This window comes from Cydia splendana, chromosome 16 (assembly GCF_910591565.1).
Source record: "Cydia splendana chromosome 16, ilCydSple1.2, whole genome shotgun sequence".
In the NCBI taxonomy this organism is placed as follows: Eukaryota; Metazoa; Arthropoda; class Insecta; order Lepidoptera; family Tortricidae; genus Cydia; species Cydia splendana.
In genome coordinates this window covers 11520596-11535075 of record NC_085975.1, presented here as the reverse complement: position 1 = coordinate 11535075, position 14480 = coordinate 11520596, and the positions used below count along the sequence as shown (strand labels likewise).

General features: G+C 37.5%; 2 protein-coding genes and 1 long non-coding RNA gene across 7 annotated transcripts in view; 2 read left to right on the top strand and 1 right to left on the bottom strand.

Annotated features, from left to right (window-relative positions):
- Nucleotides 1-14480, bottom strand: part of LOC134798247 (sodium channel protein 60E-like) — a 302130-nt gene that overhangs the window by 89604 nt on the left and 198046 nt on the right. The window lies entirely within an intron of this gene.
- Nucleotides 8750-14480, top strand: part of LOC134798273 (uncharacterized) — a 683132-nt gene continuing 677401 nt past the window's right edge. The window contains exon 1 of the long non-coding RNA XR_010145169.1: nt 8750-8759. This is a non-coding gene — a long non-coding RNA (uncharacterized LOC134798273). The remainder of the gene's footprint in view (nt 8760-14480) is intronic.
- LOC134798255 (uncharacterized) lies at nt 10164-13242 on the top strand. The gene is made up of 2 exons (XM_063770647.1): nt 10164-10618; nt 12283-13242. Exons 1-2 carry the CDS (start codon nt 10220-10222, stop codon nt 13228-13230), a joined length of 1347 nt encoding a protein of 448 aa, XP_063626717.1. The 5' UTR covers nt 10164-10219; the 3' UTR covers nt 13231-13242.

Here is a 14480-nt window from a genome sequence, read left to right as displayed (position 1 = left end):
GACAAACCCTCGTAGACTTTGCCGCGAGGATTTCACGGTTTCGCTGAAAGTTATCTGGCGGGATTATCCCGGCGTTCGGCGGATCGCTTAAAAAGTTTTATGCAAGCCAATTTCAATTTCGGTCAAGCATTAAATACTTTGCATTTTATACATACTTTTAATCAATAGAGAATTTAGTTGGGAACGTAGAGATAAGTAACTTACCTACTGTTAAAATAGATAGGTATGTTTTACTTCCTTTTATTGTTTTTTGCTTATGTTTAGCCTATTATCTTTTATTTAATCAAATCTTCCTCTTTCTTTCCTTCCTTCCTCCTTCCTCCTCCTCCTCTTCTTCTTTCCTGGTCCTTGTAATTTGTTGACCTTATAATATAAGGTTTCGAATCAAGCCTCTTTCTCATTAATATCGATTTAAATAGGTAGAGACCTACTTAGCTGTATCGGGCTATATTTAAACACAAATTTGTCTCACGATTTTCCTAAAACACTTTAGTATTTTTTAAAGTTTTTCAAATTTCTACGTTTCACGTTGAAAATGTCAAGCTTATTTCGAGCAACCTAGTTATGGCCTTGCACTAAAGGAAGGCACTAAAAGTCGTATTTCTGCCACTAAAGTGGATGAGAGCCAGGCTGACATTCTAGTCGCTTGACGAGTACCTACGGATCGTGGAGGGCTGAGGCAAACCAGGGGGCCTAGCTAAGTTGAGAATCGTACATCGATAGAAGTCAAGAAGAAAAAAAAATCGGGATGAGAGATGCTACGAAAAAAAAATGTGACTATTTCCACACGTTATGTTTTGATTGGCGATTTATCAACGATTGTCATTCTGGCTAGGTCCTCGTTTTTTGTCAGAGGTGGAGGTAATCCTCATTGGATACTGCCGGCCCGGTATCCGGCAGATGCCTGACTCAGCTGCGTTGGAGATTTTTCTCCCAGCCGCCTACGGACTAAGCCCCTCCACCCTGTGTTTTGTTTTGTTGCCAGAAACTGGGCGCTATCGGTGTACGCGTTGTTTCTGGGGGTGTAGTTGTGTGATCCGGGAAAGATATGAGTGTAGAGTACGTGATGAATTGTTAAGTGTTATGTGTGTTTGGATAGGCCCTCAGCACCGGTAGCACTGGCAATGACAGTACTTACTTATATGAAGGTACAGACTTTTCTTTTATTTAATTAGGTAAGTAGGGAATACACTTAGGTAGACTATTTCGCGACATCCATACCACAACGATGCGAGCTCATACTCTGCGCTTGCGATAAAGAAACTAATAATACATATTTTTAGTAGGTAAGGTTCTCGAAAGCAAACATTTCTTGCAACGGCTAGTTTGCCACTGATTTCGAAGTCACGTCATTCTAAAGATAGTTTTCCCGAGACCATTACTCGCCAAGGCTCGCTTGAGCAATGGGAATGCCTCGTCTGGATATTCCTGTCCTGCCCGAAAGAGCAGCTAGAGCCAGATTAAGTGCACTACCGTAGAACCACCCAACTGTAGTCCAAATACCTACTGCAACTAGGGCCCACAAGTTTAAAAGGTACTTATTTACCTAAGTTTAGCCGTTATGAACTATTAGTATTTTTTTGAAATCTGCTCTAAGTCACTTTGAGTTTAAAATATCAAACATATGTCCGAGTAAGAAGAAAAATCCTGGTAGGCATAGCTAGCTACAAAATTGGGTACCTATTTGACTACTAGTCAAATCAGTTTCAAAACGATTTTCTACTATTAGTACTATGCCTTATGGGAAACGGTCGAAGAGATAGTTCAGAGCCGGAAACCGCTACCAACTTTTAGTATGTTGTTGGGCATGGCATTGGGTCTCCAAAACTGCCGGGAGACAGCGGCGCCGGCCATCTACTTCAGCGGAATGACGTCATCAAAATGACTCCCGCTTCGTTGCGAATATTGCATACTGCACCCAAACTATGCATGGCACATACACGTGTGGGGTATTCAATGAAAGCCAATTAAATAAACTATATTTCATTTAGACAGTGTGCACCAAAATATGCAACAGTTTAAGAGAAATTTACAAAAAAATAAAAATGACGTAAAAAAATATTCGATTATTTGGGTTTTACAACCAAACCAAAAGTCGGACGATAAAGCAATGTACTACAACATTAAAGATGACGTCTCAAGCCATATACTGATATCAATAAAATCAAAATTGGGCCAAATATGTGGAAATTATGCATCAAAATGTAGATATTTGCCCATACAAATGCATAATAGTTAAAAAAATCCAAATTGGTCATTTTCAGGATAATCCGCATAAGCTTCTAGTATGTTATTAGCAATATGACCTGGATTCTAAAACTGCCGGGAGAACATCTCTGTTGTTCCTCAGTTACAAATAATGACGTCATATAAATAATCACTGCCGAATTTCGTAAAATGTAAATTATAGCTATACCACGAGTCTCACATACACGTGAGTTACATGTAATGAAAGGTTATTAAATGTATTATGATTCACCTAAACATTGTTTGTAAAAAAAATGTACGGGTTAAGAACTATAAACAAAGAAATAACACTTTTTATGAAAAAAGTAGGTGTATATCAATTTTATAGCTAAATTAAAAATGTTAATAAAATGTTGCGTATATTATCAGAATAAACAGTTATTCAGGTTTAGGATATTGCTTAAATTTTAGATTTCCATTAAAAACTGAGAAAGTTATGCAAAAAGAACTAATGCGCGCCATCAATTCTACCTACAACGGGCTCATATTATGCAATGTACAGTCCTAAGTATTGGGCAAGAAATGAAAGTACAGAACGTAAAAGGAATTCAAATGTAATTTTTGATTTTTATTTTTTTGTAAATTTCTCTTAAACTGTTGCATATTTTGGTACACACTGTATAAATCAAATATAGTTTATTTAATTGGCTTTCATTTAATACCCCACACGTGTATGTGCCATGCATAGTTTGGGTGCAGTATGCAATATTCGCAACGAAGCGGGAGTCATTTTGATGACGTCATTCCGCTGAAGTAGATGGCCGGCGCCGCTGTCTCCCGGCAGTTTTGGAGACCCAATGCCATGCCCAACAACATACTAAAAGTTGGTAGCGGTTCCGGCTCTGAACTATATTCCCATAAGGCAGTGCACTATATGGAATTTATATGAAACACTAGCATGTGACGTCACGATCAAGTTACCTACTCTTTATAGTTTTATACGGGTTTTAAAGTAGAAATTGTGTCTAAAAATAACTGCTATCTATGTTTCTCTATTAGTCTTCTGGTGCTTATATATCTTGCATGGTGTAAAATAATTTACTTTAAATACAGTCAAGTACCCTATTGGATGGACACATAACATAATTTATTCATTCTCACAAACTTTCCGTTCATAACCAATAAGATAAATAGAATAGGCATATTTTGGTGTACGAGTAGAATTCAAACACAGAGCTGGGGATTGACCTGCCGCCGAATATAATCCTATTATCCTACTCACCATTCAGAGCATGCATCTCTTAACATTCCATAAATTCACACCTCAAATCCTTTATCAATCTCAGTTGTACGCCAAGAATACACTTAATGTAGCTCTTATTTCGTGATAGTTAAGGTCTAATATTGTTAGATGGCTAGAATCTGTTCAGCGTCTTGGGGGCGGGCGTCCAGCGTTAAATGCAATTGCGCGGGTCGTACTCGGGGCTAAACTGATTAGTCGCCCGGGCAAAGAGCCCGTGATCATTTTATGAAGGGGTCAATGGAACACTAACACTTTACACCTACAATAGTGCTGAATTAGATATAACTACCTACGTACAGAATTTTCACCGAATAAACTCAGTCAACAGTTGTTTAAGTGGATTATGTTTGTTGTTATGCTGTCCCGTTGTCCAGGGGACAATTGTGGAACAGTTTGTTTAGAACTGAAGATATGTTGTATCCTTTCTACAACACTCTACTAACATGCTTACTTAATATTGGAAATTTGCAGCGTAATCAAGCACAGAAAAACTAAAAATAACCTTAAGGACACGGGACATCAAATCATCATCATCATCATCATATCAGCCAGAGGACGTCCACTGCTGGACATAGGCCTCCCCCAAAGAGTGCCACAATGACCGGTCCTGCGCCACCCGCATCCAGCGGACTCCCGCGACCTTTACCAGGTCGTCAGTCCACCTTGTGGGAGGTCTACCCACGCTGCGCCTTCCGGCACGTGGTCGCCACTCGAGAACCTTTCCGCCCCAACGGCCATCGGTTCTACGGGCAATGTGCCCCGCCCACTGCCACTTAAGTTTAGCGATTCGGAGGGCTACATCGGTTACTTTGGTTCTGCTGCGGATGGCCTCATTTCTGATGCGATCACGCAGAGAGACTCCAAGCACAGCCCTCTCCATTGCCCTTTGGGTGACTGAGCCTTCTTATGAGGCACACAGTAGGTAAGCGGCCACGTTTCAGTTCCATATATCATCACTGGCAACAAACACTGGTCGAAGACTTTCGTCTTGAGACACTGCGGAATATTGGACAAAAAGATGTGCCGTAGCTTCCCAAACGCTGCCCAACCGAGTCGGATTCGTCGATTAACCTCTTTCCCGAAGTTGGACCTACCTAACTGGACAGTCTGTCCTGAAATTATTTGATGTCTGATGAGACATCAAATAATTTGTTAAAATTAATCGTGCGTCTAAGTATAGAATAACGTCCAATTCAATAGGTCGCTTTATAGGGACACTTTAATTTATGATAGTTTTCATTGCTCTTCAGTATATCTAAACAGCCAGTGGCCAGACAGACAGGGAGAGGGGTCGTAATGATTTTATGGCGAGACCAATGGGGTGCTTAATGTGAGGAGTGAGATTGTGGCTCGTCGGCCTCGCCCGCTTTGGTAGCCGTGATTTACGTCATTGTACTAATTGTTATTGGTAGATTAGGGTTGTTAGATAACGATGAGACGTTTGTTACCTATTCTTAGATGAAGTTAGAGGGAAATCGGGAGCCTTCTTATTCATATTAAAGCGTTAATTAGCTATGCGCGAAGTACCACGTTTATTAGCAGGATTCGATCCTCATGATTGTCCTTATTGATTCGTGCCATAAAAGTACAAGAAGTTGTTTTTTTCTTAATTTTAGTCGATTCGATTGCTGGGTGACGGATGTGTATTTTTTTAAACCGTTGAAGGCAGTTTTGTTTCTTTTCGGAAATAAATAAATGTTTCTTTTAAGTGAAATTTGCTATCTCCATTATTTAGATTTTAGAGTACTTTCCCTCTGTATTCCGGTATTTGAAAATTCCATCCTGTATGTTGACAGGTTTAAAACACCAAATTAAATAAGCATTCATTGTAGACCACGATATCAAAGATTAAGGTCGAGTTTCCATCAACCCGTATGAGAATAAAGTTGTTAGTCGCCGTGTAGAGACAAAAGGGGCTGTCGAGCGGGATTTGAGTCGATCCTGTGACGGATGCGTGGCTCATATCTGTTCCCATTGCGAGTTAAACATTGAGGCGAACCAGTGTGATTATCAAATTTAATCAAATGGCATATAAAGGAACTTGGATTTAACGTAGCATCCAACGGTAGGTATAATAATACCTACCTACGTACAAACAATTCCTTTTAAGGGGCTACCTGAGGTTTTCATCGATTCTTGACAAGTTTTGAATCGTATCTCCTTTTTTTGCACTACAGATAGAATTATAAGACAAACGGTTATCGGTTCGTCAATCTTTTATCTCCGTTTTGGTGTACCGGATTTTGAAAGGAATACTTATTATTTTATGATTTTTTTAAACATTGTCTAAAAAACACTTTTTTCGTATCTAGTTTGCTGTGAAGGATCTTACATGTACGAAATCTACATATTTGGGTTCGTCTTTGACGTCTCGAAAAATGTGTCTAGGTTTTTAATTTTAAACTAATTAACACAAAAGTTATGGGCAGAAAACCAGTTTTTTAGCCTAAAATTGTTCAACTTTGATGCCAAATATCTCGAAGACAATGAACTTTTATGTAATATGGGATATTATATTGCTAAAAGCCGTTGCTGTTAATATGATAACCTACAAAAATCATTAGAAAAGTAAGGGATTCAGATCGAAGGTCATTGGCGTGGGGTAGCCCCTTAAACTAAGTATAGAAAATTGTAAAAACTAAAAAAAACGCCACTTAGGGTCACCCCGCACTAGCGTCTCCCGAGCGTCGGCGTATAGCCAACTCTATGGCTGCCTAGCAGGTCAGCTGAGCACTCGATTGTGTTCGACTCGCATTTGCTGGATACGCAACAGGAACGCTAAGGCTTAGGACGACAAATGCTGAATTTATCACCAGCCATACCAATTTGTAGTCTATGTTATGCTCAATAAAGCCCACTTTTCCCTGAGATTGATCGGAATCGTTTTCTTCGGGATTTAGATGTAACTAACGTTAAGAAAACGGTTGAGTTATGATATTGGATGAAACGAATTGGATGGGGTTGCTTGATATTAATTGGTTGGAGATTTAAGATTCTCGAAGGCAGTTAAGTTGGTGTTAAGTGGATGAAGGGCCTTTATATCTTATAATATGTAGTTAGCTGTCCATATTTACCGTTTATATAATAGGGTATTTTCCTACTAAGTCAAATCAGTTACTATTTTAGAACTGTCAAAACGATTTGCTAATATGGAATTTATATGAAACATTACATCGTGACGTCACGGTCAACTCACCTACTTTTTATATTTCTATCCGATTAATTAAATAGAACTTGTGTTTAAAAATAACTCCTATCTATGTTTTTCTAATAATTATCTGGTGCTTTATTTCATGCATGGTGTAAAATAATTTATTTTAAAAACTGTATAATACCCTATTGTGTAGCTACAAATGATGATTTGTGCTAACTATCACAAATTTGCGCCTGACATTGTAACAGGCGTTTTTTGTTACTTTGGGTTCTGTTTTCTATTTTACGTTTAAGGCCAGAGCACACCGGCTGCGTGTGCGTGACGTGCACGTGCGCGTGCGCTAAAATATTGGAGCCGCACACGCACACGTCACGCAAGCGGTGTGCCGTCTCTCATAAGGATCTGTATACTAACGCACGTGCACGTGCACGTCTACGCACACACATTCGGTGTGCACAGGCCTTTATCCAGAGATTTTTTTAGTAGTAATAGGGCTTGCAATATCGGATGGTTTCCAATTCCGGAACTGATTTTCGATATTGTACTCCAATTCCGGAATTCCGGAACTGGTTCCGGAATTAGGGTTTATCATATTTTTATTCGATTTTTTAGTAAAAAACAACAAAAAATGTGAAATTCTGATAAGTACTTAACGTTTATTAAGATAAGTATTGTTTAAGAGAAATTGAATTTGAAGTACGTTTTTTTTTTCACCTCTTATTTTATCACCTTATTAAAATGGTACCACTTATTCACTTCTATTATAGGTACGGGGAACAAATTGGAGAAACTATAGTTGCTAGCAAACCATTCGATGCATAATTTTATAAATAATAGCTTCCTACTCTTCCTAACCTAGTATTCTCTCTGAATCGAAGATAAAACGTCCAAATATTTTTAAATTTCTAGTCTTAAAATTCACTTATGTAGGATTCAGAATATTTTGTCTATTCTAAGCAAGTAGCAAACGGAAAAGTAAAATATACCTAAACTATAGGTAGTTCACTGAATGACTAAGAGGCACTTAATAACAGCAAAAATCACCGGTATAGTGTAGTTTCTTAACAATTTTCAATAATAAACGTATTAAAACCTAAAAAAAGTACTTAAATCCAATTCCGGAATTTTCGATATTCAGTTGTATCAATTCCGGAATTGTAATATCGGAAAATTTGTCCGAGATTCCGGAATTTCGAAATTCCGGAATTCCGGAATGCAAGCCCTAAGTAGTAATAAAGATAAGTTACCTACTCAGAACTTTTTAATTTAATATACTTAGTTATCAGTGTCGGAATAGAGCACATATGGGGCATTATCTATGAAAAGGGACCTTATTGTCGATGGCGCTTACGCCGCACAGCGTCGCGCGGCATTGAATTTATATCGGAGCACCGTTCATATATGGCGTAAGCGCCATCGACAATAAGGTCCCTTTTCATAGATAACGCCACATATAGGTAAAGGTAATCTAGATATGCATACCTATATATTTGTCAATAGAATAGAGAGGTTACTAACAGTTTGCATAGTTTGACTGCAGTGGTGCAGTGCACATAGTTACATAGTTTAAATGCTGTGCATACATAGTTAGTTGCATAGCTTAAGTTTATCCGGGCTTCGCGGTGCAAGTGGTAGTGCAACAAGTGCACAAAACAGATCAGATACGTTCGAGTGCACAAATATATAGTATTAAGTAAATATATACTACTTAATACATAACATAACAGTTTAAACTTTATTAAAATGGTTTAAGATTAAGGGTAGGTACCTACCTATTAGCAAATACATATGTAACTCCGTAGGTATAAGATGAATAAAGTCTAAGGGAAAAACGTGCCTCGGAAATCAAGAAAAAGTAATTCTCTTTGCTATTAGTGAATTTGTTAGATACTTATTATCAAAGCACCACGCATGTGCTGAAAATTACCTATCAAATTACAACTAGAGTTAGACTAAGATCTAAGTCTGCAACGATCTTGATATTAGTACAAGCAGTGCAATTGTCGTTTTAAACGTCAAACTTCTATGAAATTATGACGTATAAATAACACTTGCACTGCGTGTGCTATCAAAATCGTTACAGACTTATCTTGGTCTAACTCTGAGTCAGTCTGAGTACAATAGGTATCATGTCGCAAAAAATAACTTTGTGTTTTATCGTTTGACTATAGATGGTCAAGCAAATCTTGTTGCAAGGCAAAGGCGCGAAATTCAAATTTTCTATGAGACGATATCCCTTCGCGCCTACATTTTTCAAATTTGCCGCCTTTTTCTACTGACAAGATCTGCTTGACCAACTATATTTTGTTTTCGTCTGCTCTCAATTTTTGAATGACATTAAAAATACTAACTAGTATACCTACTCTACTTACATTTCATGATTCGCATTGAAATCATCCCGTCGGAATTACCAAAATCATAAATAAAAAAGAAAGATCTACAGAAGCCTACTCAAAAGCCCAGAAAGCCGAAATAATAATAGTATTCACCCAATTTCCCTTGAAAATACGCGCCGACTGCTAAAACCATTCTGAACTAGTACCATTTTTAGTGCCCGTGAGGCCCATTCTGAGATATACGTCAAGCTAAAACTTATTAGGCAACCTCGGATCTATTTCTAAATTTGAATTAGAAAAACGACCTTGTGCCGTATGCGTTAAACCTCAGTTTTCATAAAAGGGGTTTTCATAGATACGAGCACTCTGTGGATTCGAGTTAGGCGAAGTGAGTCGATATGAAGCCAATATTTAAGGGAGTGTAGAGCCGCTTGACTATGAGGCATTTGTATATGACGAGGGTCACAACACACATCCATCCATTTTTAGGGTTCATGATTTATTCATGTGAACTTTTTCCAGTTATTTATGTCTGTATTTCTGTTTTATAGCCTTTTAATTAAATCAAAATTATAATGTGATAATAAACGTTTAATAGTAGGTACCTACACATACAATATTACTCGTATATACAGAGTCGGGAAAAGGGACAATTAATTTAACGTATGTAGATAGACCAGTCTTTCTATTTATTGGTTTTGTCCTTACTTGTCCGGTAGTTAAAAAATCATTACCTAATTAAAAAACCGGCCAAGTGCGAGTCGGACTCGCGCACGACGGGTTCCATTACGCAAAAAACGGCAAAAAATCACGTTTGTTGTATGGGAGTCCCAGTAAGATATTTATTTTATTTTTAGTATTTGTTGTTATAGCGGCAACAAGTAGGTACCCAACGTACCCCACCTTACGTACCCAAGTACGTAAGTACGCATTTAATTTAATTTAATCTAATTTAATTGTGGACGAAATAACGTAATGAACACACCTAAATAATTCGCGATAAAAAATGTTAATTGCAATCTAGACGGTGCGAGTGAAGAAACGAATCAAGTGAATGGAAAGAGTGAGAGAGATGGAACGTATGAAAGAATGATCATTTAGAGCAGAGCCACGCGAACGAACGGACTTGCCGCGCACCGTTCCCGGTCTTAACAAAATGGCGGCAAACCAATCTGTGTAGTCTGTGTCTATGTTTAGTTTCTTCTCAATAATTTGTTTGTGTTGTTCTAACTAATTAAAATGAGTTCCAGTGAAGCAAGTAACGACGAAGTGGAGAATGTTCTAGTAGAAACATTGATACCAGCGAAATCTAAAGAAAAATATTTGAATGTATACGATGGTTTTATCAAGTGGAAAGACCAAAACAATGAAAAATCTTTCTCTGAGAAAGTATTCTTGAATTACTTTAACGAAATTGCCAAGAAATTGAAACCGAGCAGTTTGTGGGGTATATATTCAATGTTGAAAACCACAATGCGTGCAAAGCACAACATTTATTTGCAGGACTATTTTAATCTTCGTGTGTGGCTGAGGAAACGCAGTGTTGGATTCAAAAGCAGTCAGTCTAAAATTTTGACTCAAGAGAATATAAGGAAATTTATAGACGAAGCCCCAGACGCGCAGTATTTAGCGGCAAAGGTCAGTACCAGTAACGTAAATATATATTTATATTATTATTAGCATTCAGAATAATCTTCACGTAAGTAATAACAATGCTTGAGAGCGCAAAGTACAGCGTTTGTGGACGGGACGGAAGCCAACAATCCTAACAAAGGGGCACCCGACTGGCAATAGTAGGCCACGAAATCTACGGTAAAAAATATTTATTTTATGAATGTACCTATATTTTTTGAGTGCCTACTTAGTGAAGCAGTTTTATTTATTTAATATAATCATATCCAATTGCATAAAATTACAGCTAAACACTTATACATATGTACTTACCTACCTACTATTTTATTTAGAAAGTAAAGTATCTTCATTTTTATTTATACATATTCATATATAACTGCTTATTTTTTCTTATCGAAACTGCTAAAATATTATATTTCCTTTCATGCATGTGTAATCTTATTATTCTATAAAATCACCAACATAATCATACAACAGTATTGGCACGCGGCCGACATTGTACGCTAGGCTGATAATTGCTTATTTCCTGGCCTCCAACAGTACGCTTGCGTCATTGCATGCTATCTCTTTCCAGCTTAACCTCGGCCGCGTGTACGAGAAAGGCAGCGAGTTTTACCGCTGCTGCTCGCGTCTCGGGTCATTGAACTACCTATATTCTGTTAACTGCTTATTTAGTAGCAAAAATAATAATTTTCAAATTTTTAATGCGTTATTATATTACTACGATTTGAGCCATTAGAACCTACATTTTACTTGTATTTAGGTCAATGTTTACATTCAAAGTATTTTTCGTTGACGGTTATTTGTTTTTAATTATTTTGTCGGTAAAAATGGAATTCTTTACTTGGATGATTAGTGTTCAAAATTGCGTTTCGGGCGTTTAGTAACAAGTTGTCCTCAAACAGGCAGACGCCGGCAATGATCAATTGCAGGCGTCTCCCGGGCCGCTCGGCCGCCGCCGGGAGGTCATCAACTCAATTGAAATCATAACAAAATTTACTCTTCAGGGTTTTATTTCGTAAATCTCATATTGTTGTATAGCAAATATTTATAATATACCTATATACAATTATATACATACATAAATACATAGGTCGCTATTTTTCATCAGGCGTTTGGACTAATTGAGCTTAAATTCGACATAGGTACACCTATTGCATAATGTGATACAGGTGGCCTAAAACTACGTCGACACTTTTTTACTGCGTCATATTGTTGATGATTTGAAATAACGTTTGCAGGAGAATATTTTAAGATATTTAATACGTTTGTTTTTAGTTAAATGATAGTAGATTTAATTTCAATGACACTTTGCAAAAGACGGGTAAGACAAATATTTGTCAAAATTCTTTGCCAACGTATATTTGGACCATTCTGTAAAATTGGACTACCTACTAAAGTATTTTTGATAGCTAGTATACAGCATGAAAAGTTGACAATATAAAATTGTTTAGTATAAATTCTGTTTTTGACAAAGTGTTTAATCTATTTTATTTTTAAAGCTAAGTATATTATAAAAGAAATCACATTTTATTAGATTTTGCTTCTTTACCGTTGATTATTTAGTTCGGGATTGGGAATATGATACTATAGGTACCTAACAATTTCTTATATCGTATCCAAACCGTTGCAGCCTCTGTTATAGTACATACATGTTCTTTTTGTTTCAGGTGGCGCTTATCCTGGGTGTTTGCGGACAGCTGCGAAATATCGATTTAACCTGTTTTAACACTAACAACATAAAAATCGTCGACGGCTTAATGATTGGAGTATTGAATGATGCCCAGAACAAGACCGAAAAAATATTTGTCATTCGAGATGAATTCATTCCATGGGTGCAAAAATATCAGGCGTTGAGGCCTCCCAACTTAGACACGGAAAGATTCTTCTTGAACTTAAGAGATGGTTATTGTACAAAACAAGTAATTGGACGTCATAAAATGGGAAACTTGCCCAAAGAAATAGCTGCGTATTTAAAGTTGTCGCACCCGGAACGTTTTACTGGACACTGTTTCCGGCGATCGGCGAATGCTATCGGTGCGGTTGTAAGCAATGTAGACAAAAGTAACAAAGAACAACTTCGAAGCACAGCCCAGGGCGAGATTTCAGATGTATTGGAGTTCGCAAGGCGATACAGGAAAGGTGATTCCGTTGAGCAAGATGTATTTTTGGAAGTTGAACCTGTCACTGGTAAGAGTAATATTCAGGCTGCAAATAAGGAACTTTTGAATGAGATTAAAAATAAAACCGAAGGAATAGATGAAGATACTATCGATGAGGTTTATGTTAAAGCCGAACCGTTCGATGAAACCATCGGGGATCCTATAAATGCTTTTGATACAAACGATTTGACAAAATCCAAACCGTCTGCTTCTGGTAGGTCTTCCCAATTGTCCGATGTTGTTATGGAGGATTGTGATGATTCATTAGATATGATTCGCATCATGAGCGATGACTTGGACCGATCGACCAGCTTGCAAGCCCTTCGGGAGGAGTCATCACAAGGAACTTCTAGCCAGAATGATACAAAAATAACTGTAGCTGGAAAAAATATAACAATAATTTTTAAAAACTGTACTAATGTCGGCAATGTAACTGTCAATGTTATTAATAAATAGATTTTAAACGTTTTGTGTCACTCATTATTTTTGCTATATCGTAATAGGGAGTATTACTGCAATGTTCTGCCGCCAGAGTGCAGCACTAATTTGTTTAGTAAACCATAGAGTAACTTATACATTGGCCTTAAACAGTTTTTTGACAAATTTTCACTATGACATTGATGCACCGAGGCAGTTTGTTTACAGGTGGCCTACCGCGAAACGCGAAAAATTTCGTTATCTGCCTCTCTATCGATCGAATAGGTGTGATAGAGAGGCAGAAACCGAACTTTCGATTGTCGTGTTTCATGGTAGGCCATATGATCAACGTCGATTACGTGGAAAATGTTAGGCAAATTACTTTAAAGTTGCCGAGTTCATATCTGGCGACCGAACATTTTTTACTAGTATACTGTAGATACATAATACATATTAAAATATTAGTGGTGGTAATTGCTATAACTATAACTGTTCCAAATTTTAGGTATCTACGTCAAACGGTCTCTGAGAAAAACGCATTTAACTGATTTGCAAGACCGAAGTGATCCCATAAGTGTTCCGTGAACAAAGTTTTGTACGGAACAGTAAAAACGTTAGTTATTGACCTATCGCTGTCACGCACCAAGTGCAGTGCAGTGCACTCAAACATCACAGGCTTTGGGATCGAAAACAGTAACTGAGGAATAAGAATGGAACCGAGATAAAAGCTAAGATTGGACAGAGGCAGAGACAGATTCAATAGTTTTTGTTAGTATTGAATTGAGCCGTTAAACAAATGTTTTATTACAAAGTGGATATTAATATGTTAATACATACTATCATCCATCTGTGTTCCAACTACGTTGCTCTTAGGCATAAAAACATTTAATCCATTTCAATCGCCCGGTTCCACAGAGTTTTGAACAATGCAAAATCAAATGTCATCTAGATCTAGAACTAGAAAACCGTTATGTATAAAGCTTTCAGATCGAGACCAAACAATATGCCTCATAATTGCTTAAGGCAATATGTGCTTTATTACAATAGCAGAAGGTGTTATTGAACGCTAAGACGTTTGTCGCAGCCTGGAGAGATTCTTCACAGAAATTTAAGCCTTATTGTTCAGTGAGGGAGGAATATATCTAGAGTTATTTTCGCGTGAAAGGTGCGGCGACGGCAACGGCATCCGACTGCTGCCTGTAAAGTTTAAATCAATAACCTGTTGATGTTGCGGCCGATAAACCGCCATATTAGCCGTATATATGTATTTACGGTTTATCGATAGTGCC

Coding starts and splice junctions, on each gene's coding strand:
- LOC134798255 (XM_063770647.1), top strand. CDS start 10,220: ATGAGTTCCAGTGAAGCAAGTAACGACGAAGTGGAGAATGTTCTAGTA. Junction 10,619..12,282: donor CGCAGTATTTAGCGGCAAAG/GTCAGTACCAGT, acceptor TTTTTGTTTCAG/GTGGCGCTTATCCTGGGTGT.